The following is a 23,916-nucleotide window of genomic DNA, read 5'->3' as shown; positions in this document are numbered from 1 at the left end:
ACAGTTCTTATTCCTCTTTGTAATACAGATGTGCCTGTGAAAAAGAATTAAAATGTTTAGCTTATTAATCATATGTAGTGTTTATGCAATTCTGGAGAACAAGTGAAGATTATGGTAGTGATTTTTCCACTGAATCGTCTTGTTAACAGTCTGTGGTCAGACAGTATTAAAACCATGGCTAAACCAGACATATTTCAGTGAGACACAGGCCAATTGTAAATTTTAAAGTAGTTTCTATACGAAGGCAGACAAGCATTTAATCCTTTCCCTATCAGCCAGAGGATCTTCCATGCTGTGAGCAGTGCCTAGTCACATGTTCCTGAATGGCTATCTGTTCGCTCTGACCTTACACAGAGCAAGAGAAAACAGATGTCTTATCATTTTGCCAAGTTTCTTGCTTGCAGTTTAGGAACGGTTCCACACGCACAGGGAAGTTTTTGTTAATTTCTTTCAGATGATGGTAGAGCATTTCGTATTATGTAGCACTCCTGATCTCCACTTTTCTACAGAAATGAGCATTAGCAGTTGATTATTCCTATCCCTTTTATAAGAAATACTGTATCTTGTAGTCAGCTTATTAAGTTAGTGCTGTAAGTGCTTTTTAGGAATAAGAAGTGCATTAATCTGCAAGTGCACTGTCCTGCATCTTTGTATTACTATGTTCTGCTAGAGAAGTTCTGGAGACGTGGCTAAAGGTGTTGGGTGAGAAAAGACCGATAGAAACTTGCTGACATGAATTGCTAAGAATAAGACTTCCTAGTTTCCTCGGTAATATGGACACTTACAGTAGCCCACAAATTCCCTGACATTGCCCATAATCTGCAAATATTGAGCACTTTCAGTCTCTTTCAGGACCTGCTGAGGAGACCTACTGAGGAGACCCTGCATGAGATATGAAGACTCTCAAATAAAGCAGTTGTCCTAAATTGTGTAGAATTAAAAAAAAAAAAATCTTAATGGTTCAGTGGTTTATATTTTAATGTTAGCTTGCTACCCTAAAGTAGGAAGCTTTCCACTGACTTTAGTAATTCTTTTTGATCATTCCCATAAAATGGTACAAATAATTTAAAGAGATTTAAGATTTCTAAGGTGAAAGCAGCTTATATGACTTCATGGATTTTAAGCACAGGAAAAAACCCTACCTTTGAAAGCACTTAGAACGATTACAGTGTATAGGCAAGGTTTGAGTGGAGTTGTTATGTTTGCAGATATTTTTGCCAGTTTCACTTTTTTGCTGAATTCCAGAATAAAAATTAGAAACTTAGATATCAAATGCATTATTTTTCTTTTCTGAAACAGAACTGTAATAACTATGTGAATTAAACTATGGCGAGACAGGTTTTGGTAAGGAAGGAAGTCACAGAACTTAATGTATTAAACTGCTGTTTGCCAGAGAGACAGAGGGACGAGTTAAAAAGTTTCTCTCTCTCCTAACTTCCTGAAACTTTAACTGTTTAACCATTTTCCATGCCAAAACCTTGTATAAAAGCAAACATCTGTTTGTACGGTGCCTTTTGTGTAAGACAGGATAAAGATGGATGGGGAGTCCTAGTTGTGGTTGCCATTTGGAAGTCAGCTTGGAAATCCAGCGTCTTCTAAGGGGAAGGAAGTGACTTGCTGCTTATGATCTCCCAAAACGTACCCAGATTGCTGTTTTAAGGTTTATTGGTCTTGCGGACATGACAGAAGCTGCACGGTGACGTAAATAATTAACAGAAGGAGAGGAGGTGTTTTGCACAATAATTAGGTATAATTTTCCCACTGCCAAATTGTATAAAATTCCAAATACACTCTAGAAAGAGTTCAGTCTTGCTTTAGGCCTACCCCAACAGTATTGTCTTCGTGTTGTAAATGAGGTCTTGTGAGAACCAATGGCAGTCTTTTTTTTTTTTTTTCTTTTTTTCCCTGCAAAGTGAAGAAGTGGACTACATTAATCTATCCTGACCTAGTTGGACTCGATGATCCTTATGGGTCCTTTCCAACTTGAGATACTCTATGATTCTATGATTTGTCCTTATAGCTGAACTGCTGCTGCTCCGCAGGGCGGCTGTGGGTTTGCACCTGCAGTGCAGATACAACCCTGGTGCACTGTGGAATGTGTTTGTTGGCATTTCAACTATTTTGTTCTGGGAGAATTGCAGACGAATGAAATTTCAACTCGTATTCCAGGATTTCAGTGTGACATCCTCATTCGTTGGCTGCTTTTTTGCTCTTCCTCTCTTGTGTCTGCAATCTTTACCACTTCTAGCTATGGACATACGTAGAAGTATCTTCAAACTCTCCTTTTTCCACTGTGGTCGGTATGTCCCGTTGAAGGATCAAAAGCAGAAATAACTGAATCCCTGGGAGTATTCAGGCTGTAATAGACTGACATAGAGAAAGGGTCAGGAAAGCAGAAGTAAGTCCTTTCCAGTCACCCAGTCAACACGCACCTGACCAAAACCCAATCTAGTTACTAATAAAAAATACGGACTGTTTCATAGGCTGCAAGTAAAATTTTTCCATCACAAAATGCTTTCTGTTCAGAGAAAGCAATTTCCTTAGAACAGTTTCCTCAGATGCACTTTTTTTTCCTTCCATTCCTAAGGGATTTGCAATGTGGGTTAGTGGTAAAGTCGCTAATACTCTTTCAAAGTTGAGCATTCCCTTGTCTAACAACATTGTTACATGATTTTATGGCATGACGTTTTCTCTGCTAAGTGGATAGGTACAAGAATCGAGCTTCCCAGCGTGCATGGAGGAACATGTTCATGTGTTACAAGGAATCGCAGTATGTCTTTGTGTCCCTTTTGGCAAGGAAAGCTCCTGATCTCTCATCCTGAACACACTGTCTCTATAATGCAAAAGTGTGGTAACCCCTGGGCTGGAATAGGAGCCCGAGAGAAGGCAATGTGATCTCCCCAGTTAACCGAATAAAACAGATTGCCCTGACATTCTGCAGTTGACTGAATTTCTTTCTCTATTAGATGTTTCTGAACGTAAGCATTTCTTTTTTGCATGTAAATTACATTTTTATTAGTGTGAACAAAACGGGGCCTATTTTATCTTTCCAAGTATTGTTAGGCTTTTTAATGAGAACATTTTTATAATATAATTCAGACTTGCTGTTATTGTAGAATAAAAACATTAGCAAATTAGATGAAAATATGCAAAGGGTCTGATTTTCCAGCTTGTGTACTGTTTTAGGTTATCTAGGGAAGTTTTAGGATATTTGTGTGCAATATATTTTACAGCTTATAATAAAAAGTAAAAAATGCAAAATTTTTCCTTTCAAATACTATTCAGAGTTTCAGGAAATTATGCTATAGCTACAAATGCAATTTTGTAATGCCCAGGCTAAAACCTTCTATAAAGCTTGTGCTAATAGTGTTCATTAAAGAAGGAAGAAAGCCTACATATCTCAAGGTGCAAAACAAAATTGGCTAATACAATCTAAGTAACAAACTAATTCTAAAAATGTGAAAGCTGTCTTCATCTCACATTCCTACCTGAGGAAATTTGAACTGTATGTCAAAGATGTAACTACTGTAACATAGGTTTTCACTCATGGTTGAATGCTGCCCAGCAATGAATATTAACGTCAGCTCTGGCCTCTCAGTGAATCCATTTTCTTGTTTTCTCTTTCTGCTGATTCTTCTGCTATGAAAGAGAAGTCAGATATTCTAAGAAAATTTAGTGTACTGTATAGATTCAGTATTATTTTGGGAGGGAGTATACTCCCACTAGGTAATACAAGGAAAAATAGACATGGTAGTCCAATGCCATTTGTAATGGACTGTAAAGGGACTGACTAGGATAACACTTGGATGCTTGGGAAGGTCTGTGTTTTGTAAGGTATGTGGGATTCAGTGTGGCTAGGAATTACAATCATATCAGTGGCATGGCGAGCAGATCAGGGCAGATGTAATGGGAACATATTTCCCTTTTATAGGTCCTTTGATGCTGAAGTTTCTCAAAAATCTTTGCAGAAAACTTGAAAGCCCTTTCTAAATGAACGTGAGACTCGGAGTGAAAACGCAAATAGTGAAGGTCCATAAGCGTAGAATTTGCTTCTCCATTTTTAAGTTTCATTAGTTTTTGGAACATGAGAATTCATTTCTGTGCCTAAAAGGTGCGACCTCCCCCGCAGCCCCCACTCCTTTTCTTTTTTTGTCCTAGGGAAAACCAACCCTAACTGAGAGGTGATATCCAGGATAGCAAATTATTAAATTATGCAATATTCTACCAAAGGTACTGCGATGTTATTAATATAAGGGCAGCTTAAGGACAAATTGATGTCTAATCTGCATAAGAAGGTATCACCACCCATACAGGTATAATCACTTTAATAAATGCTTTAATTCCAGTAGGAAAGTGTTGTGGTTTTGTTTTTTGTTTTCTGGTTTGATTCAAACTTCCCTGTAAGTCAGTTAGCGCTCTTGTACAGAATGAAAAGATGCTGAGGACTATGCCAACAAAATTGTATTTGTTTCAGATCATATCATTCCTAATGCAAAAAAAATTATATCTACTGAATATAATGCATCCTGCAGAGACTTAGATCTATACAGGGAGCCACAATGACGACATCGAGGTTTTGCACAACTGAAAGGACCAAGTCATATAGATCTGTGTAGATTAAGAATGTATTTCATCACGGAGCATGGCCAGCAATTAGCAGTATGAGAGGGATGCAAGAGATGCTCCCTAACCACAGCTGGAGAATCTGTAGACAAACACTGGAAATGATCAATTTCAACAAAAATGTTTCTTTGGTTGAGATGGAATTTTGTGGTACATACATAGATCACACGAAGTAGATAGCTTAAGGTCAGGGAATGGCAAAGATGTGACTACATTTGTCTCCTCCCTAATCGCTCATCTGCTGGTTGCCCTCCTCTGTCATTTTGTCTGTTTCTAGAGAAAGTTTTTGGAAGACTTTTGTATTGTCTGAATGCATAATGTAAAAGTTTGATGAAAACTCAAAAACGTTCATGTGTGGGAGAAGACGACAGTGTCCCACTCACTTCTGTGTGTATCAGCCTGTTCTTGTGGTAATATTTTGGCAATGTACGTACTCTTAAATGCATTGTCTCCTTTTTTCCCCGTATTATTTTCAAATTGTCATTCCAATCTTTTCTCTTTTTAATTTACATCTGTCTTTTTTTAGCTCTTTCTACCAGTCTTGTATTTCCTTGTCTGCTAATTTCTTTCCTTTATCTTGTTCTTGCTTTTTTTTTTTCCTTTCAGAAAAATGTGAAACATGAAGTTGTAATACGGACTATAAACTGGTCAATTATTCACCTTTATCTCCACTTAAAAATTGTTGTCAGCAGTAATAGGAGGAGGGGAGCTTTTCTCAGGAATGCTGTACACAGTGACAGAAGATGGAGGTCACTAATACTAGGGAAGAGCAGCCTGTAGAAAGGGGCCTGAGAAGTAAAAATCTGTACCAATAGTTATATGTAATTATTGTTATATTCTATATGCAAAATGTCTTTCCAGTGGCAACAACAATAACAATTGTTTTTAATTCTCTTTCAGCAACAAGAACAAGATCCGACTAACTTATACATTTCCAATTTGCCACTTTCAATGGATGAGCAGGAGCTTGAGAACATGCTTAAACCATTTGGGCAGGTTATCTCTACGAGGATACTGCGGGACTCGAGTGGGACAAGCCGTGGTGTTGGCTTTGCAAGGTACTTCAGTGGTGTTAGCCATGCTGGCAGCTTTTTTCCTTTTTTTAATTAAAAAGGCAGGAATAGGAGGAAAAGGCAGAAATTACTGAAAATTATCAAGCTTTTGAAGAAAAGGGAGATCTAGATGGAGATACCAACAGGGTTTTGTTAATTCTTCCTTTGGTAAAGCAAATATGGCTGTGTCTCATCTTGCTTAGATGGCTAAATCTGAATCTATTGCTCTTACTGGACAACTGTCTAGAATTAGAGTTCACTCTCCACCGCTTCCTCCTCTTCTCTGTACTTCTCCTTTCTCCTCCATCCCTGAACCAGTAAGCAAGAGTTATGCAGTGCTTCACAGAAACTTCTGTGACACTTCTGGCTTTTGAGGCTTGAATTTGAGACTGGAGACCATAAGGAAGAACCCCTCCCCCCTCCCCCTCTTTTCTTTTTTTCTTTCTTTTTCTTCATTAGTTCCTCTGAGAAAATCAACTCATCATTGCCCTTTGAACGTCAGCCCTTTGAATTTTCTGGCTCATTAACGTGTTGTCATCTGGGAAAGAAAATATTTTTATTCACTTACAGTAAATCTCACCTTAAAATATTTGACAGCTCGGTCAAATATCTCTCCCAAATCAACAAAAACAAATATTTTCCATAAATTAGTTAGATACCTCCCAAATATTCTGTCCATCTGAATCTACTTTTTCTCTAGTTAATTCAATTATTTGTTCTGGGGTCTCTTTATCGAAGCCTTTTCTGTGCCTTTCTAATATTTTTCTATCTCTCATTAACTTCTGCTTTAAACCTAGTATGGCAATCAAAATTTGGAGGCCTTAGATTGGAGATTTCTATTATCAAAAATAGGGGCATGCTTTGAGCAAAGAATTGGGATTCTTGAAATATGTTGTAAAATCTCTGTCAGCAGTCAAATTCTGGTAATTCAGATGTTCAGCCAATATTACAATAGTTCTGTATTTGAACAAATAGCAGAATCTAAAATTACTGCACAGAAAAGACCTGAACAAATTATATCTCCCGATGATGCCAAAATGTTTAGGGATTGGTTTCCCTGTGAGTTGCCTATGGATAGTTCACAGCACTGTGTTGTTTTTTTTTTGTTTTTTTTTTGAGTTCGCCCCCCCCAATTTATTTGCTGGGCAGACTGTCCAGTTTCAAGAAAACACAACAAAGGAACAAAATTAGAAACAATGGAGTGATATTCCTTATTTAAGTGTGCAAAACCAGCAAGTTTGGTTTCTACCAAAATTTCTTCCTGTCCCCTTTAAATAAATCAATAAGTATTTGTAATATTTTTGGTGTAAATTTAATTGGGCATTTTTATTTGTTCATACACTTGTATTTTTTTGATATAAGCATATGCATAAGTATTTGAGTGTGAACTCCGTACAAGTATACACACAATGTGTGTATGTGTTTTTGGACAATGTGCAAAGCAATATATATCCAAAAGTTATATTTACTAATTTTGAAAAATACCGATACTTGCTTAAATGCAGCTTTCACTTTTTGGTACTATGAAGGGCAGAATCCAGTAACACCCAAGCTAAAATTCAATAGGCATTATTCAGTCTTTTCTCCCTAAATTTGCTTACCAACTCTACCTTGAATCAGTGGTGTTCTAGGAATGCTTTTATTCTAATATAGCCGGAAGAGTTTTAGAATTGTACGTAAAAGTCCAAAAGACTTGTGTGTATCCAAAACCTCATTTCTATTGAAGGAGATTAGTTTTAAAGTAAGTGTTTTCTCAATGGGTTCTGTATTACACATTAGATGTTTTATGTATATACGTAACCGTGAAGTTATTTTTATATACATACTTTTTTGTTCACATACATCTATGATACATAATTTATAAAATAAGCTGTTGCTGTCATATCTAATCAGAATTTCTCCCCTTCCGCAAGGTAGGTATTGGAACATTTTTGATAAATATTAGTTAAAGTTAAAATTGTCCAAGAAACATGTAGACATTAAATGAAGATTTTAATTCCTTGCCTTTGGGAGCATTTTATTAGGTTAATAAGGGGTAATATATTTTATCAAGTCCAGACTTGAGTCTGAAATTAAATTGTATTGTTTGTTTCATATGAGACAAAAAAAAATAGATTTCTTTGATGCAGATCCAACAATCCAGAACTTCTGAAAATTCTCTAGAAGGTATTTTTGAAACCATGAAGAAAACCTCTTGTTCAGTCTGGCATTTTGATGATTTTGCTTGTTGTCTATGACTGTATTTCGTTGGCCTGTGCAGAAGGGCTATCAGAATTAAAAAGGTGCCAAGACTTAGTAATTTTTAGTACTGCCTTCTTTGCTGCTGAGGCCATTGACCTAATTTGTGGATCTGAATTACAGAACTTAATCAACAAATAAACCCAAAATCTCTCTTCAGCATTATCCAAATATCATCTTGCAAACAGCTGCAAAACATATTCTTCTTTTAAAATAAATTTTGTTATACTTGCATGCCTCGATCATCCATTGCAAGTTAGTCCAATCTGGCAGTTAGGACCGGCACATCTACATTGCAATGTAAGGATGTAGCTGCAACCTACGGAGCCACTCCCAGACTAGCACTAGCTCACCAGTAATCTACCCAGTCTATTAAGTCTAGTTTTGACAACATAAGTGCACAAACCTGTTCAGGATGCTGGATAAATTCTCAACAGCTGTCACAGCTATTCTGTTAGTGGTTCCTGTTTTGAAGGTAACTTGGAGACAATTAAGTAAGAGACAGGTACATCATTTAGTTGGGATGATACGTATAAGCTAAAAGCTGCAAAGGCAGTTTGGGTCATGTGGTCAGGCATATGTATATTTTAGTTTATTACTCTTAAACCATACAGACACTTCAGAATCCTCTATCAGAAGTGGCATTAACATTTGTTATGTGTATCATGGACACTAAGGATTCAGTTATGAATGGTTGTGGATCAGTCTTTCTACTTCCTTCGAGAGAGCATAGGTACTTTGTACTATAGCTGTGCAAGTTATGTTCTGCCTAATTTCTAAGTAAATAAGAGGATTGTATTTGCAGTTTGCCACTGACTTTGGCCTCAGAATGCATAAAATGTTAACTGAGTTTAGTTTTACCTTTCTGAAGTTGTGTGTTCTTAGTAAACGTCCTCTCTATCGCTCGCACATGGGAAAGCAAGCCACAAAAGTGAAGCGCAAAAAAGCAAGAAATATGCTTAAAAAAAATCACAAACATGGAAATCTGGATGAGTGTTTAATTTATGTAAATTATTCTTTATTTTCGTAGAATGGAGTCAACAGAAAAATGTGAAGCAGTGATTGCTCATTTTAATGGAAAATTCATAAAGACACCAGCAGGAGTTTCTGGTATGTTGCATGTATTTCTAACAAGATGTATGAATGGGTTACTGCTTACATCATGGAAGCCTGTTACGCTGATTGTTGTATCTGGCTTCTCATTCAGAGGCAGGCTTATTAAAATTAAACTGTGTCTTGTTGGATGACTGTAATACTTGCTCACTTGGAACACAGTATATCACTTTTCTACTGTAAACCTTTTCTAGGAATCTAGTAGTGTTCTCTCCTAGCAGATAGACAAGCAGCTAAGATGCCTTGAGCCAGCTATGCACAAATTTACATCCCACATAATCCCAGTTGAACTCAGGAGACAAGTATGTGTTGTATGTGTATCAGAACAGAATTTGGCTGATTGTTCATGGACAATTTCTTTTTTTTAAGAGAGGCAAAAACTGGACTACTTTTGCCATCTGTTGGTGATTTTTTCAAAGTAATTTTCAAAAAAAGATTTGATTAGAAAACAATATGTTCTGCAGCAGTGCCGCACCTTCATTCATTGGGGAGCTGAGACTCTCAAGTCAAAGTAGGCTTTGAGGTTCTTCAGGAAGATGGAAGGAGGTCAACGAAGAATGCTACTTGTAGAAATATTGTGGAAGGCAAAATGCAGAGAAGCTACATAGTGCAATGTTGTTGACACACCAAGTTCCTCATAAGTTTGCCTGCTTTGTCAGCACTGTTTCTAAGAGACAAAATGTATATTCCATAAACACTTAAAAATGAGGAAAGGAAATTCAGAGTAGCAGAGTAAAATAGAAAGAAAAGAGGACAATAAAGGAGGAAAGAATATGTGACATTCCAGGCAGCTTTTGGTAACCATTTTATTGAGAATCCCTAGTGGGAATTTTACAAATTACGTTGTTGATCTGGTTGCTGAAGTTATCTTTATCCCGCTGGTGAAATGTTCTCCACAGCCAGATCCTGACACTGAGGAAGAGGAAGGCAGCCCTCGGAAGGCGGACGAGAATGTGGCTTGTTTAGTAAAGCTACGTACGCGCCTCATCCCTGAAAGATTATTCCAGTTTGAGGCAGTCTGCGGTAGGGACGGAAAGCTGCTTCAGAGCACAGGAAACCACTCCCTTCACCAATACTAATCTAATGCAGGGTTTTGACTTCCCTGGCTTGGCTTTTGCAGACCCTTTGCATTGGGATTGATTGCCGAGATTTAGTTAAAACTTTGTTATACGTAAGGGCTGTAACATTTCCTTTTCTATTTCATATATTTAGCAATCTCTGTTTTATGAGATAGAAAATCCCTTTAGGGGCAAGGAGATCATGGAATGATTTTCTCTGAATGCTGATTGTGCTCTGATCCACCTTCCATGATTAGTTTTATTGTGCTGCTATGGCTTGGACGTAATTAAGAGTAAAAAGTGTGGAGAAACCAAGAGTTCAAATTAATGTATAGGGGTTTCTTTTCAATTAAAGCCAGGAAAAAAACTGTAACAGAACCTCCTATTAGTGCTTTTTAGTTTGCTTATTTTTATTTTCACTTGCATTATCTTGTTCTCAATGAACGTCAGGCATGTCATTGCTAATCATGCTCTTGTCTCTGGTGGGCCGTTGCTGAAGCTGGAGTTGGACCCTTACATGATCAGGTTCAACCAGGTAGAAATAAAAAGTTGCTGCACAGAATTGTAAGAATGATTTCTGTGGTGTGGAGGAAAACATTTAGCAGAAAAGTGTGCTTAATTAGAGACAAGAAGTTTGCACAGAACTGGTGATTGTCAGAAAGTGGAAACTAAAGAGGTGTCTCAAGATGTAATCCACCTCACGGACTTTAACTTCCAATGCTTACTTGGCAAAGTAGTCATCTAGGCTCTCTGTCTAAAATAAGGAAAGCAGCACACACCTCCAGAGGCTGATGTATCTTTGCTGTCAGCTGTCCTCGCAGTTACAAAGAGTGTCTAGATGAGTTGCTGAGAAATAGATAACTCTAAATGGCTGAAAGTCAGTTAAGTTAGATTAGTCGCACCCTTCATGACGCTGAAAAATGCAACAGTTAAGTAGGTGCGTAAGGGAGCCGTGAGAACCTTGTTTATTAAAGACTCTCAATTTTGTTGTATAGGGTACAGCCCCAACTCTGCTTTTCCATGCTGGTGCTGTGAAGTTGTATTGCTCCTTGGAAAGGTTTTTATGGAGTTCAATTCTTCCTGGAGTTCCTCACCACGTACCAAGCATGTGTCCAATAATGCAATCTTATTAGAGGATGCAGCTTATGCATAATAATATGCTGCAGTCTGCCAAAAAGTGGGGCAGAGTCATGGGCAACTATGGCCTTGGGACTACCTGCACCGAGAAAAGTGGATGTAGTGGGAAAGCTTTTGGACAAACAAAGGTTGGGAAAATGTTTTGAAATAGATTAGCATCCTTCGGGGTTATAGAGGAGCAAGTTCAAATACATGCAAAATAAAATCATAGAACTGGAACTATGTTTAAATTAAAACATTGTGTCCTAGAAACTTGGCTAAAATCAGCAAAGGGAGCTGGCTATAAAAACACTGTTATCAGGATGAGGAGGGTAGGAGAGACTGGCCTGTAATGAAATAGGTGTGGGAGGAAGAACATCTGTTCAACAAAAACATGCTTTCATAATGCAGCTTTGTTATTTTAACTAAGTTTGGGTTTAAATGGAAGAATGGGTTAAACACCCATAGGAAGCATAGGTGAAACCTCTGGAGCATGAGAAGACAGAACAGAAAAGCCTCTATGAAGGCCCTCTATGAAGGCCAAGGGTAGCACAGGGCGGTCACAAAAGTGTCAACTGTCAAATTGAGTGATACCGAACAAGCTGAACCCAGATGTAACAAGCTATTCAGGCTTTATTACCCTGCTCCATATTAGCTTAATGAAATATATTCAATATGTAGAGTGCCCTTGTTTGTCTTCAGTGAGGAAGAAGGAAGGTTAGCTCTGAGAGCAATTTCAAATGCACTGCAAGTTGGTATAATCCTAAAACTCCTAAGAGTGGTGTATTAATTTCACCATTTGTTCTAATTGGGGTTTGTACTTTTATTATGTAAGTTATTGTAATAGTTTGTTCTGTTTTATGGACTATGTCTTTCTGTCCATTTCTCTCAGGACTTTGATTTTTGTATTTCATTCTCTTCTCAACTGTATGTTTATTACATGATTGCTATAATCTTGAAATAACTTTTGCATTAATTGTTGTTTTCAGTGAATAATGTGATATTTAAAGCTTTTCTATTCTCCTGTGAAACGTGAACCTCATGACGTGAATTGGAGGAAACAGAGACTAGACTAGTATAAGGAGCCAGGATGCAGAAGATGAGTAGTGAGGACAGAGCAGCATACTTAGCCTCCCTCCCCTGAAGATGATACTTAGTGTTCGCTGTCTTTTTGTTTTGTGTTGGACCTGTAACAATTGTAGAAATGATCTGCTGGGCAAAATCATGAAAGGCTTCTCCTCCCTATCACAGCAGTGTGTAGCTGCATGATGGTTCATGAGAATAATTATATAAATAATTACATAAAGCAGTTGTGCTGTAGAATATGTAAGGTATGTGTAAGTCTGAGTGTATTTGTTTCTCTGAGATTTAAAATGAAAAATACAGAAGTTAAAAAGTTACAAAAGTTTTATGCCTGTTGTATAGGCTTTATGGATTATTTATTACTTCTTTTACCGAAAAATAACTTAGGTGATTTTGTTTTAATGGGTGTAAGGTAGAGAGCATTTTTGCTGAACAGCCCATACCATTTTTGCTTCAGGAATGGTGGGTGATGGTGATGACCCAAAAATCATAGGTTATCTATGATCCACCTTCCTCTTCCCACTTATGGTAAAGATATTGGTCACTCAGATTCAGTTTTAGGGAGGAAATTGAAAACAGGTATGGGAGCCCTGCTCCTGCCTGTGCTCTAGACTAGGAAGAGGTCCATCAGGTGTGGTAGACACTGCTGTTTGAAATGATTCTGGTGTTGGACATCTCTCTAGTGCAGAAGAGGAGTGAAAATGGAGCCTTGAAGTAGTTATCTCATGGCAGTCATTTTTGAGCTTTTTCTATTTGCTTACCTTTACAAAGTGTCCAGCCCTGCAGATCTCTATATAGTGAATTTAAGCCATTTGACCATAAACTCACGTTTCGTAGTTATCTTTCACAGATCCTTTAGAAATAATGCATGAACCACATTCTGAAAACTACTGCTAAAGGGTATCAAGAGATCACAGTGCTGGTGTTACTCCTGATTGTCACACTGAAGGCAGAGGAACCAAGATTTTACCCATTAGATCAAAGATTAGAAGCTTTTACTGCTCTAATTCTCAGAGTTTATAATTACTGCTTAGCTTTAAGAAGCAACGTTGGAATAGAAAAGAAAAATACTACTCAAAATATACTCCTGTGACAAATTATTAAACCCTGTGTAAATTATTAAAGAAATGTAACCCTGAGCACTGTGTTTAAGTGAAGATTAGGATGGTGAAGTGTATATATTTCATTCCTGTTTAAACATATAAAGCTATTGAGATCTTGGGTTGCACAACTTCTTTTTTAATTCCCACAGCTTTTGGCAAAAGTTGCTAGCTGTACAGGCTAGATTAAACCATCATTAAAGTGATGTTTTAATGTCAAAATGCATTAGTCCCATATGCTTTGTCACTAGAAAATAAGCAATTAAAGTCACTAAAAGATGCAGTTTAATTGAAAACTGATTAAAAGAATAGTATTTTAAAACTATTTTGTTGTATTTTTTAATATTTGAAAGCAGGGTTTATTGAAAAGTTGATAAAATCAGCCATGTAAAATCAAGAGTATAAACACAAAGTCCAACATAAGAACATCAATTTTGTTCTTGCATTTATAATGTCACCTGGTACGTATTTGGGTAGACACTGAACAAACAAAGACTGAATTCTAATGTACACATGTGCATAACACGTGTATGACAAGAAAGTATTTACTCGCTGGACTAATATTGCATTCACATCTTTCTTCTGTAAAAACATCAGCCGTAGAGGAGGGTGATTCAGGGCAGGAGGAGGTGGTCAGCGCTTTTCTCAGCCAGGTTTCACAGCCAGGTTTTAAAGCACAGGAAAGCTCACGGTTACAGAACGCCTCCGTGGCAGCAGCTCAACAGACATCTACAAACCATTGAGAGTGTCTGTTGGTTTCCATTAAGTATCAGTAGAGTGGGCATTTTAGACATGGTGTCTTAGCTGCAGAAGCATAAATCCACTGGAAGTCGGAGCCTTTTACATCCGCTATCTCTTAGCTGTGAATGCAACTCCGAATATTTATACTATGCCTCTCTGTCTTGCACATACAGACAAGTTAACTGAATGATTAATGATCCCCTTCATCACTGGGACTGCACACTTCCCAACAATTAAACAATAAAAATGACTCTCCCTTCCTTCCTGGACCACAAAAAAGATTGCTTGACTGGTCTGTAGGGCTTGTTAGAGTTTTTTTGTTTATATATATCTCTATTATATACATGTTTCTATGTGCAAGAGAGAGAATATCTAACGTATTTGTGAAAAATATGAGGAAAGGTAAGCTGAAGAAATAAATTTCAACTTTAATTTTGAAGAGAGTAAGGGCTATGTTAATTCTTGGGTGGGAGAGGGATCAATAGATCATACTTGGCTCCCATGAAGGTTTATCTCCTTCTCATGACCCTCCCTCTGATGGCCATCAGTCATTGTGTTCTTGAAGCAATGAATGCCGTAGTACTCAGGTCACATGTATGGAAGAGCAGCCAAAAACTGCAGTTAGACTTTCAATTGCAGCAGTCCCCACTATCAGCGTTCAGATCGTGAACTGGAATCAGGGAAGGCAAATGCTATAGAGCCCTCTCACAGCAGTTGGCGGTATTAAATAGATGGTCTGCTTCATTTTTTTTAACGTGAGTTGGAGCTTTCACAGCATTTGGCTTCATTTATGGGCACAATGAGGAGCAAGAGAAGCTGGAAGGTCAGAAAAACAAGAGGTTCCCATGACCAGATCTGTGTTCAGTAAGATGGAGCACCAACTTCTGGCAAATCACAGATTAATGCCTTTTTAATTTTTTTTTCATTGCTGCAGGTTTTGGATATTACATATGCAAAATCCAATACATGTGGATAATTCTTCTTCCCTTTTTTCTTCAACTTTAAATTTCAGGAGAGTGTTTCAAATGCACCACAGAAGATGTTTCATTATTTAAAATTTAGCTGTTTTCAGTTATCTACTGACAGAAAAAATAGTATTTATTCTTAAAATAGATTTTTGTGAACATTTTATTCAAACAGTTGAGCAGGTTTACTCTGACTTTTTAAAAAAATTATCTTTATCTTGGGACGATGGGAAATGTAAGCACAGATAACACTTTCAGAAAAGTTTTGTGCAATTTACGATGGGGATTTTTAATGAAAGCATAATGCAGCTTTAAATAAAGTATTTGCTACCTGTGAGTGCTATAATACAGAATCACAGGGCTAGAAACCCTTAGGTATTTTCTGATGTCTTTATAAGCTGTTCTCATGCCAGTTTCTTTTGACTTCATCCAAAAATTTACAGTGTGTATTTTGGAAGTCACCCATGCTTCCCACAATACTAGATGGTTTGAAATAGTTTATAAGTAGCTAGAGATACTCAGCTTGGGGAAGAGCTTTTTTTCATTTAAGGCAGTTAACTTCAGTACTTGGATCTCAGCTCTCCCTTTCTGATGGACTTTTTTCCCTCACTATGTAAAATCAGAGTCAAAATAATTTCAGGCCAGAACCTGACAATTTTACCCATATTAAGTAACATCACCTGAGATTAACTCCTCTTATTTCAACAGAACTGTATGTGGATTAAAATGCTGTGTGATATGACCAAGGTTATTGGGATCTAGCTTTTGCAAAGTAACATCAAACTATCCATCAGCATATTGATATAGTACCTTTTTGCCCCAAATATGCCGAGACAGAAGTTTTTTCTCATGATAGAAGACCCCAAAGCAAAACTCAATTCTGGGAATGCCAAAAATCCCTTCAGAAATGCAAGATTTTGAAGACAATGTTCTTCAGTTTCTGTCTCCTACTTTAGGGTTTCTATTAATTTCCTTGTGCATTTCCTCCACTGTCCATACGTCTCCAATACTTTTTCCAGTGTCATTAGCCTAACCTTTCCCAGGTTTATTTTATAATTATAGGATTTTAATTACCATTTTCTGTAAGATAAATAATTTAAAATTAATTCAGTTGTCATGTTTAGTACTAAAGTGACTCTCTGATATTAAACTTATTTGACTGCTGAATAACAGCGCAGGGGTAGGAGAGGTACAAGTCTCCGATGGATGTGTGGTCAGTGTTGGTATGTGGTTCCCTGTCTCATCTCCAGTTCTGTGTCCCAGTCCATCCATCTTTTATAGAGAAGACTGTCAAAAAATGTATCATGTAGGAAGAGGATATTTTCCCAGTAGAACCAGAGCTAGTGTTTTAGGTATGCCATCCAAAGCCAGGGGTGACTTGGCCATTAGTGTTAGTTTTGTGCCAATGGTTTAAAAGTCAGGCTCTTTGACAGGTTATAAGTCTCTTGAGGTTTTCAATACCTTTGTAAATGCAGACAGAGTGAAGAGCGCATCAGCACTGGCCATGGTTATACGAATAGATTTTGTTGCATGATATAGATATGCTACATTTTTTTCTTGGGGTTGGTTTTTTGCGGGTGGCCCTCCCACCCCATGTGTTTACTCTACATTTGGAAACTTGCATGTTTTCAGATCCAGCCGTGTCTCATGCAGGTGTTTCCAAACAGTGAACGACTGGAGGAGTGTCATGGTAAAGCTTAGACAGCTCATGTGTCAGGAATTATTGGCAGAGAACTGTTCACATCCAAGTCATAACAGTGCTTCCACCCTGTGATTAGGGAGGGTGTGGTGTGATGTAGCAGAGCTGTGCTTCAGCCATAGATACTCAGAAACTATTACAGTTTAAGCTAGTAATAGGGAAAGAATACTATGCAAACTTTTCTTTTTCATTGCTTGAATTTTGACATTAGAAATCGAAGTCATGGTCAGGATTATTTTATGCAAAAAAATAAATTAAGAAAAAAAAGTATAGCGATACCCTCTCATGACAATATGCAAAAAACAAGATAAAAGAAAAATCTTTAAGAATTGCTGGTTGTATTGTGTGCTCTTTGTAGAGCAGAGATAGAAAGGGAATGGGCAGTTGTGGCGTTTTTTCAGTGCAAGGTGGCAAGAGATAAAGGTGCCCACTCCACCCTGCCAGTTAGAGTAAGTGGAGGTACTGTGCCAGCTCTTCTGGCTGTTCTGGATGAGCAGAGCAGTTTAAGTTTTGGGACATTACCGAAACCTTCAAGGGGGGTGGCGGGAATATATTAAAAGCCTTTGGCCAGATTTATTCTCCAGTCTCCTTAGATGTCCCTTCTAAGAGGCAAAGCTCAGGAATTAGATGGCAGTTCTCATTCATCCCCAGACCAACAGACACATACTCAGGATATACAGACCATGTTTCTTTCCAACAGGTTTTAAAGCAGTAGTTTAAGAGCAGTAGTTTAAAATCAAAGATATAAGGCACTCCAGATGCCCTGTTTGTGTGTGGCAGCTATCTTTGTGCTATGCAGAACAATCGTTGATGCTATAGTATGAGTCCGTGTTATTTAACTGTCATATTGGGAATGTAACTTAAAAACCATACCTCATTTGGAGCGCTGAACACCTGTGTATGAATGCTACTTCAACTAATATTCCTTCTTTCTTCTCAGTTCCTGCAGAACCTTTATTGTGCAAGTTCGCCGATGGAGGACAGAAAAAGAGACAGAATCAGAATAAATATATACAGAATGGAAGAGCATGGCACAGAGAAGGCGAGGTGAGACTTGTAAGTCCTCCCTTCGAGCTTTAGTGTGGGTGTAAAATAATGAATACTTATGAAAATGATAGGCATTGAGACTTCTTGGCTTGGCTCTTTGGCATATTAAAAATGTGCAAGCAACTCTTACCTGACAGTTTGCAACTCTATAAAATACTTAACTGTGTCTTTCTTAAGAGGAAAAAAAGGCAACATGCAAAGCATTGAATCCTGCCTCATTAAAGTGAACAATAAAATCTCCTTCAACTTGGTCAGGAATATGCCTGAGATATTTCTCATATTATAAAACTACCTGAAACATAACTTCATTTACATGTAGTAAATAATCCCTTGATTTATGCAGCACTGAAATGCACATCACTTTCATAAGATTAAAATAGTATACCAATGCAGTGCAGCATTAATTCTTTTTAGTCACAGCTTTTTTAATCTTTAATGTTCAAGATAATAGTTTCATAGGCTTACTGTGGTTAGCAAGCCTAGACACCTCATTTATATGAGACAAGAAAATTCAAATGTGTCTTCTGAAAAACAGCACTCCCCATTCATTTTTATAGTTAATGTATTGTAGGCAACACCCTGACATAATCATCTTCATATCCTGCCTCTCAAACACACACATGTTCTCTTAGTCGGGTATTTCATAGATTGCATTTTGTTCCTCATGCTGGGAACTTGAATACTTGCATTCATAGCCAATATCGCTGACTCTCTTCACTATATAATTACTTCCGTAAATTAACCTTTCCCTAACTTATAGTAATAAACTATTTCAATACAAATTTTCAGTTAAAAATAATACAACTAAAGAAAGAGTAAGAGAAACAATTTACAATCAAAATGAATTTTGTCAACTCTTTCTTTCCACTTTTTTTTTTTTTTAAAGGCTGGAATGACACTCACGTATGATCCAACCACGGCTGCTTTACAAAATGGGTATGTTAAATAACAGCACACTAAGAAAAAAAAATTTTGCGTTATGAAAGATGCACAGAACTGGCATTTAATAAATATTTCTGCATTTTCTAGATTTTATCCATCACCCTACAGTATTACAGCAAACAGAATGATCACTCAGACATCTATTACGCCATATATTGCTTCTCCGGTTTCCACATACCAGGTTTGTATTTAGAACTTAGTAGCTAAAATGGTTCATCGGAGCTTATGTTTGTTTATCGGTTGCTACATCTGGTTTTATGAATTCTCCAACAATGCTTCATTTTAATGAAGTGGCCTCTTCATGCTGTATAGCGTGAATATGAAGGCCTTAAAAACTAGAAATGTGTTTGTTTCAGGAAGCACAGCAATTTAATGAGACACATGGTGTCTTGCAAAACAAAGTCTCTAACTTGTGCTGATGGGTAAGGTATTTGTAGCCACTTCTGCATTTCATGTAAGATTTTTCATTTTCTTGTGGTCAAGTTCTTTTAATGTCGATAATATATCTTTAAAATAATTATTCTTTATTCAAAACCTTCTTGATTTAGTTAAATTCTATTTCAAAGATATTTCTCCGTGCTTTTTGAACTTTTCTCCAGGTTGTTTCAGTGCAAAAAAAAAAAAAAAAAAGCCCAACAATAATGTGTTATGTAGTTGTACTAAGAAGGCTACAGAAACTTGCTTGACGTTAGAGAAGGAAATTTGAAAAAGAGTTCAGAGTTCAAGTTTCATTAGCACTCAAATTTAGTGTTTTCATATTAGGAGTAAAGCATTTAATAGTCTAGAACTGTGTTTCTAAACAAAAAGTTACTTTATTTTGAACAATAAAATAAAACATTAATTACGCACATTTTTTTTCTTAGAGCCCAGTCCACAGCTTCCTGAAAAGGAATTTTCATAGGTGTCATCATGAGTCCCCACTAAGGGATATTGACAAACAATTCAATATGTGGAGAAATGATCTGGAACAGTTTTTGTACTTTGATATAAATCTCTTAGGAATGCTCAATTTTAGGGCATCGTACATTTCCATTTATAAACAACTTGCATTTAATGCAACGAGTATGGCAGTCTCGGATGTATGCTTTGTAATTACTACTTGAGACACGCCAACTATCCCAGCGTAAGCTAAATAATCAGCTATTTTGGCATTTTACTGTTTAACGCATAGATGAAGTAAACATCAGTGATTCAGGCCGTAAATAACCAAAACCAATTAAATTTGGAAAATTCTTACCTCTATATGTCAGAGGTAGCAGAAGAGGCTGTTTGCTTTTTAGTGAGAGAGATGTGCTGAGTTTTCTAGCTTACTATGGGTGCAAATGAATATGGAAGGCTATGTAGAAGGCATATGGAAGGCTATGTAGAAGCTATGTAGAAGGCATACAGAAGGCTAACAGAGGCACTGTGGGCCATTTGGTTAGTATTCCTGGGCAAAAATTTCCACGTACCCTCCCATTCCAGGTGAGAAGAATGAGGAAGAATTGTCTAATACTAGTTTGGAGGTCTAGTGCCTTCTTGTGCAAGCAAAGCGTTATGTAGAAGGTAAAACAGTGTACTCTGGGGTAAAGGGCAGCTGGATTAATTTTATATTAATTTCTGAGGTGACTTATGCAACACAATGTTTGCTCTTAGCAGGCAGTGCTAGTACTGTATTTTTCAGTATATTGAACCATTCTGCTGTGTACAGCAATACCTCAAAAATTACAGCAAGTTCTTACCCAGAAAAACAGTCCAGTAGAATTAGCTGCTATTCTTTATTAAAAAATAAATTATTTACAATATAAGACTCTCAGATACTCAGAATCCAAATAAAAGTTGGAAGTTTGTATGGAAATATACTTCTTAGGAATATAGTATCACTTTTCTGGGCTTATGGAGATAGGCAGACCACAATACTGAATGTTTCCAGAAATGTTGTTACCAGTATTTCAATATACATGGCATGGAGCTTAAATTATTGTGGATGGAGTTATTAACATCATTATGCTTAAAGTGCCACAGTAATAGGAACTGAAAATTAAATTGAAGTTCTGTATTGGGGAGGAAGGAGGTTCTTGGCCAGAAGAGTTTCACAATTTGAGTATTAGTCACATCTTCATTACTGATCCTTTCTCACTGAAACCTGCAGCATTCTGTCATCTACAGAACAGGACGTATCACAAGAGCATGATTTATTTATTTTTTCTTTGAGGCATGGTATAACCTGTTCCTAGATTTATTCTTATTAAAGGTAAACAAATTTAATAAAGTTTTGGCTAGTGTTTGTTTCTGCAACTCCTGTATACCCAAATGACAGTACTAAGCCAGTTACTATCATAGTTTGAGTAGATTAGCCAAAGCTTTAGTCAGGCTGTACCAGTATTTTTGCCATTAAGTTTTTGCCTGAGGAAAGGGAGGGTTCAAGTGTTTTCCATTTTTGAACTCCTGTTTGCTCTTTTTCTGATTGAAAAAGAAAAAAAAAATTACCCTGATTTGAAAGTCAGTACCAAAAGGAGGGATGAAATATTTCCGTCTTGCAGAAAATACCTCACCTCGATTTTTTTCAAGACTGTCTGTCTACCTGTCCTGTTCACAGGACTCTGGGAATGATGGTAGAGGCGTTTAAGGGGCTTTAAATGTCCGGCAGCAGTGGTGAGTCAGTTCTGCAGGTCAGAATCCTGCCTTATCCTACACATCTGCAGGAGGTGGAGAGGAAACATTTCCATTCTTATCTTTAATATTTCTTGCAGCTTGCAGCTGTTGCAAGCAGCTCTTTTTAACTAAGATAACCATATAACCTATTAGTTTACCTCTTAATCTTTTTAACTTACATTGTCATGCAAAGTTAGGCATCTGTGGTGGGTTGTCCCCGGCTGGACGCCAGGTGCCCACCAAGCCGCTCTATCACTCCCCTCCTCAGCTGGACAGGGGAGAGAAAATATAACGAAAGGCTCGTGGGTTGAGATAAGGACGGGGAGAGATCACTCACCAATTACCGTCATGGGCAAAACAGACTCAACTTGGGGAATTGGTTTAAGTTATTACCAATCAAAATCAGAGTAAGATAAGAGAAAATAAAAACTAAATCTTAAAAGACCTTCCCGCCCACCCCTCCCTTCTTTCCAGGCTCAACTTTACTCCCAATTTCCTCTACCTCCTTCCCCGCAGCGGCGCGGGGGACAGGGAATGGGGTTGCGGTCAGTTCATTACACGTTGTCTCTGCTGCTCCTTCCTCCTCAGGGGGAGGACTCTTCATACTCTTCCCCTGCTCCAGCGTGGGGTCCCTCCCACAGGAGACGGTCCTCCATGAACTTCTCCAGTGTGGGTCCTTCCTACGGGCTGCAGTTCTTCATGAACTGCTCCAGCGTGGGTCCCTTCCACGGGGTGCAGTCCTTCAGGAACAGACTGCTCCAGCGTGGGTCCCCCACGGTGTCACAAGTCCTGCCACCAAATCTGCTCCAGCGTGGGCTCCTCTCTCCACGGGTCCACAGGTCCTGCCAGGAGCCTGCTGCAGCGCAGGCTTCTCACAGGGTCACAGCCTCCTTCGAGCATCCATCTGCTCTGGTGTGGGGTCCTCCATGGGCTGCAGCTGGATATCTGCTCCACTGTTAACCTCCATGGGCTCACCATGGTCTTCACCATGGGCTGCAGGGGAATCTCTGCTCTGGTGCCTGGAGCACCTCCTGCCCCTCCTTCTTCACTGACCTTGGTGTCTGCAGAGTTGTTTCTCTCACATATTCTCACTCCCCTCTCTGGCTCCCGTTGCTGTTGCGCAGCAGTTTTTTTCCCCCTTCTTAAATATGTTATCCCAGAGGCACTAACACCATCGCTGATGGGCTCGGCCTTGGCCAGCCGGCTGGCATTGGCTCATCGGACATGGGGGAAGTTTCTGGCAGCTTCTCACAGAAGCCATCCCTGTAGCCCCCCCGCTTCCAAAACCTTGCCACGCAAACCCAACACGGCATCCTACCTCAATTTAAGTATTTGGGTAGTCAGTGTTTTTGGAGAGAAAACATGCTAGTTGCAAGATGTCCTGGTTTTGGCTGGGATAGAGTTAAATTTCTTCCTAGTGCTGTGTTTTGGATTTAGTGTGAGAAGAATGTTGATAACACACTGGTGTTTTCCGTTGTTGCTAAGTACCCTGCTAGTCAAGGACTTTTCAGCTTCCCATGCTCTGCCAAGTGCACAAGAGGCTGGGAGGGAGCATGGCGGGGACAGCTGGCCCAGCTGGCCGACGGGGTGTTCCACACCGTATGACATCATGCTCAGTGTATAAATAAGAGGCGAGGTCCAGGAAGTAGTGATCGCTGTTTTGGGCATTGTTCGGCGAGTGGTGAGCAATTGCATTGTGCATCACTCATTTTGTCTATTCTATCATTATTATTATTATTATTATTATTATTATTATTATTATTATTATTATTATTTTCCCTTCCTTTTCTGTTCTATTAAACTGTCTTTATATCAATCCACAAATTTTACTTTTTTTTCCGATTCTCCCCCATCCCACTGCGGGGGGGGTGGGGGTGGGGAGAGCGAGTGGCTGTGTGGTGTTTGGCTGCCTGGTGGCTTAAACCACAACACAAGAGCAGGAATGCTCGTCAACCTTCTCCTCTTCCTGTGCTTTGGGAACAACATACCACAGTGTCTTGGAGAAGAACAATTCTCCATAAATCTTCTCCTTGTTCCTGGAATAAGATTCCAGCAGAATTCCTGGTTTCTTTTTCCCTTGTGAAAATCCAATAATTTATTTTATTCCGATCACACTAGAAGGCAAATGATGCTATACCTTCTGAGATCCCAATTACTTTTCCCCAAAGGAATTTCAAAGACAGAGGGTGCCTCCTTTTTCAACACAGCAGAAATCTCTCATGCATCTATTTGAACCCTTTCAGTGTACTTGATAAAGTTTTTGAGACCTGCACTAAAAACATAGTATACTGTTCTGAAAGGTCTATGTGGTATATTGTCTCCAGATCTTGTTTCTGATTTACAGGTACAATAAATACACTTTTCATAGAAATCAGTGTTGTTCCACAGAGTGACTAATAGCATTAAAAAGTGAATAAATGAGGGAGGGGGCTTGTTAACATGATTTATTAAATTATTACTATATCTCAGTTGGAGTGTTCAGGAAAAGAATGTCTAAAACAAAAA

The 23,916-nt window shown here is 38.2% G+C and overlaps 1 protein-coding gene across 4 annotated transcripts in view; it reads left to right on the top strand.

Annotated features, from left to right (window-relative positions):
• RBMS1 (RNA binding motif single stranded interacting protein 1) overlaps nucleotides 1-23,916 on the top strand; it is a 103,427-nt gene that overhangs the window by 63,948 nt on the left and 15,563 nt on the right. For 3 of the 4 annotated variants that reach the window (XM_075153077.1, XM_075153078.1, XM_075153075.1), the window contains exons 5-9: nucleotides 5,524-5,681; nucleotides 8,944-9,023; nucleotides 17,729-17,844; nucleotides 18,722-18,771; nucleotides 18,865-18,958. In XM_075153077.1, coding sequence (XP_075009178.1) covers nucleotides 5,524-5,681; nucleotides 8,944-9,023; nucleotides 17,729-17,844; nucleotides 18,722-18,771; nucleotides 18,865-18,958 — 498 coding nt within the window. The remainder of the gene's footprint in view (nucleotides 1-5,523; nucleotides 5,682-8,943; nucleotides 9,024-17,728; nucleotides 17,845-18,721; nucleotides 18,772-18,864; nucleotides 18,959-23,916) is intronic. The other variant, XM_075153076.1, reaches the window with a different exon arrangement.

Source organism: Calonectris borealis, chromosome 6, assembly GCF_964195595.1.
Source record: "Calonectris borealis chromosome 6, bCalBor7.hap1.2, whole genome shotgun sequence".
Lineage (NCBI taxonomy): Eukaryota > Metazoa > Chordata > Aves > Procellariiformes > Procellariidae > Calonectris > Calonectris borealis.
Note: the sequence above shows the minus strand (reverse complement) of the source record. Positions and strands in the feature narration are given on the sequence as shown.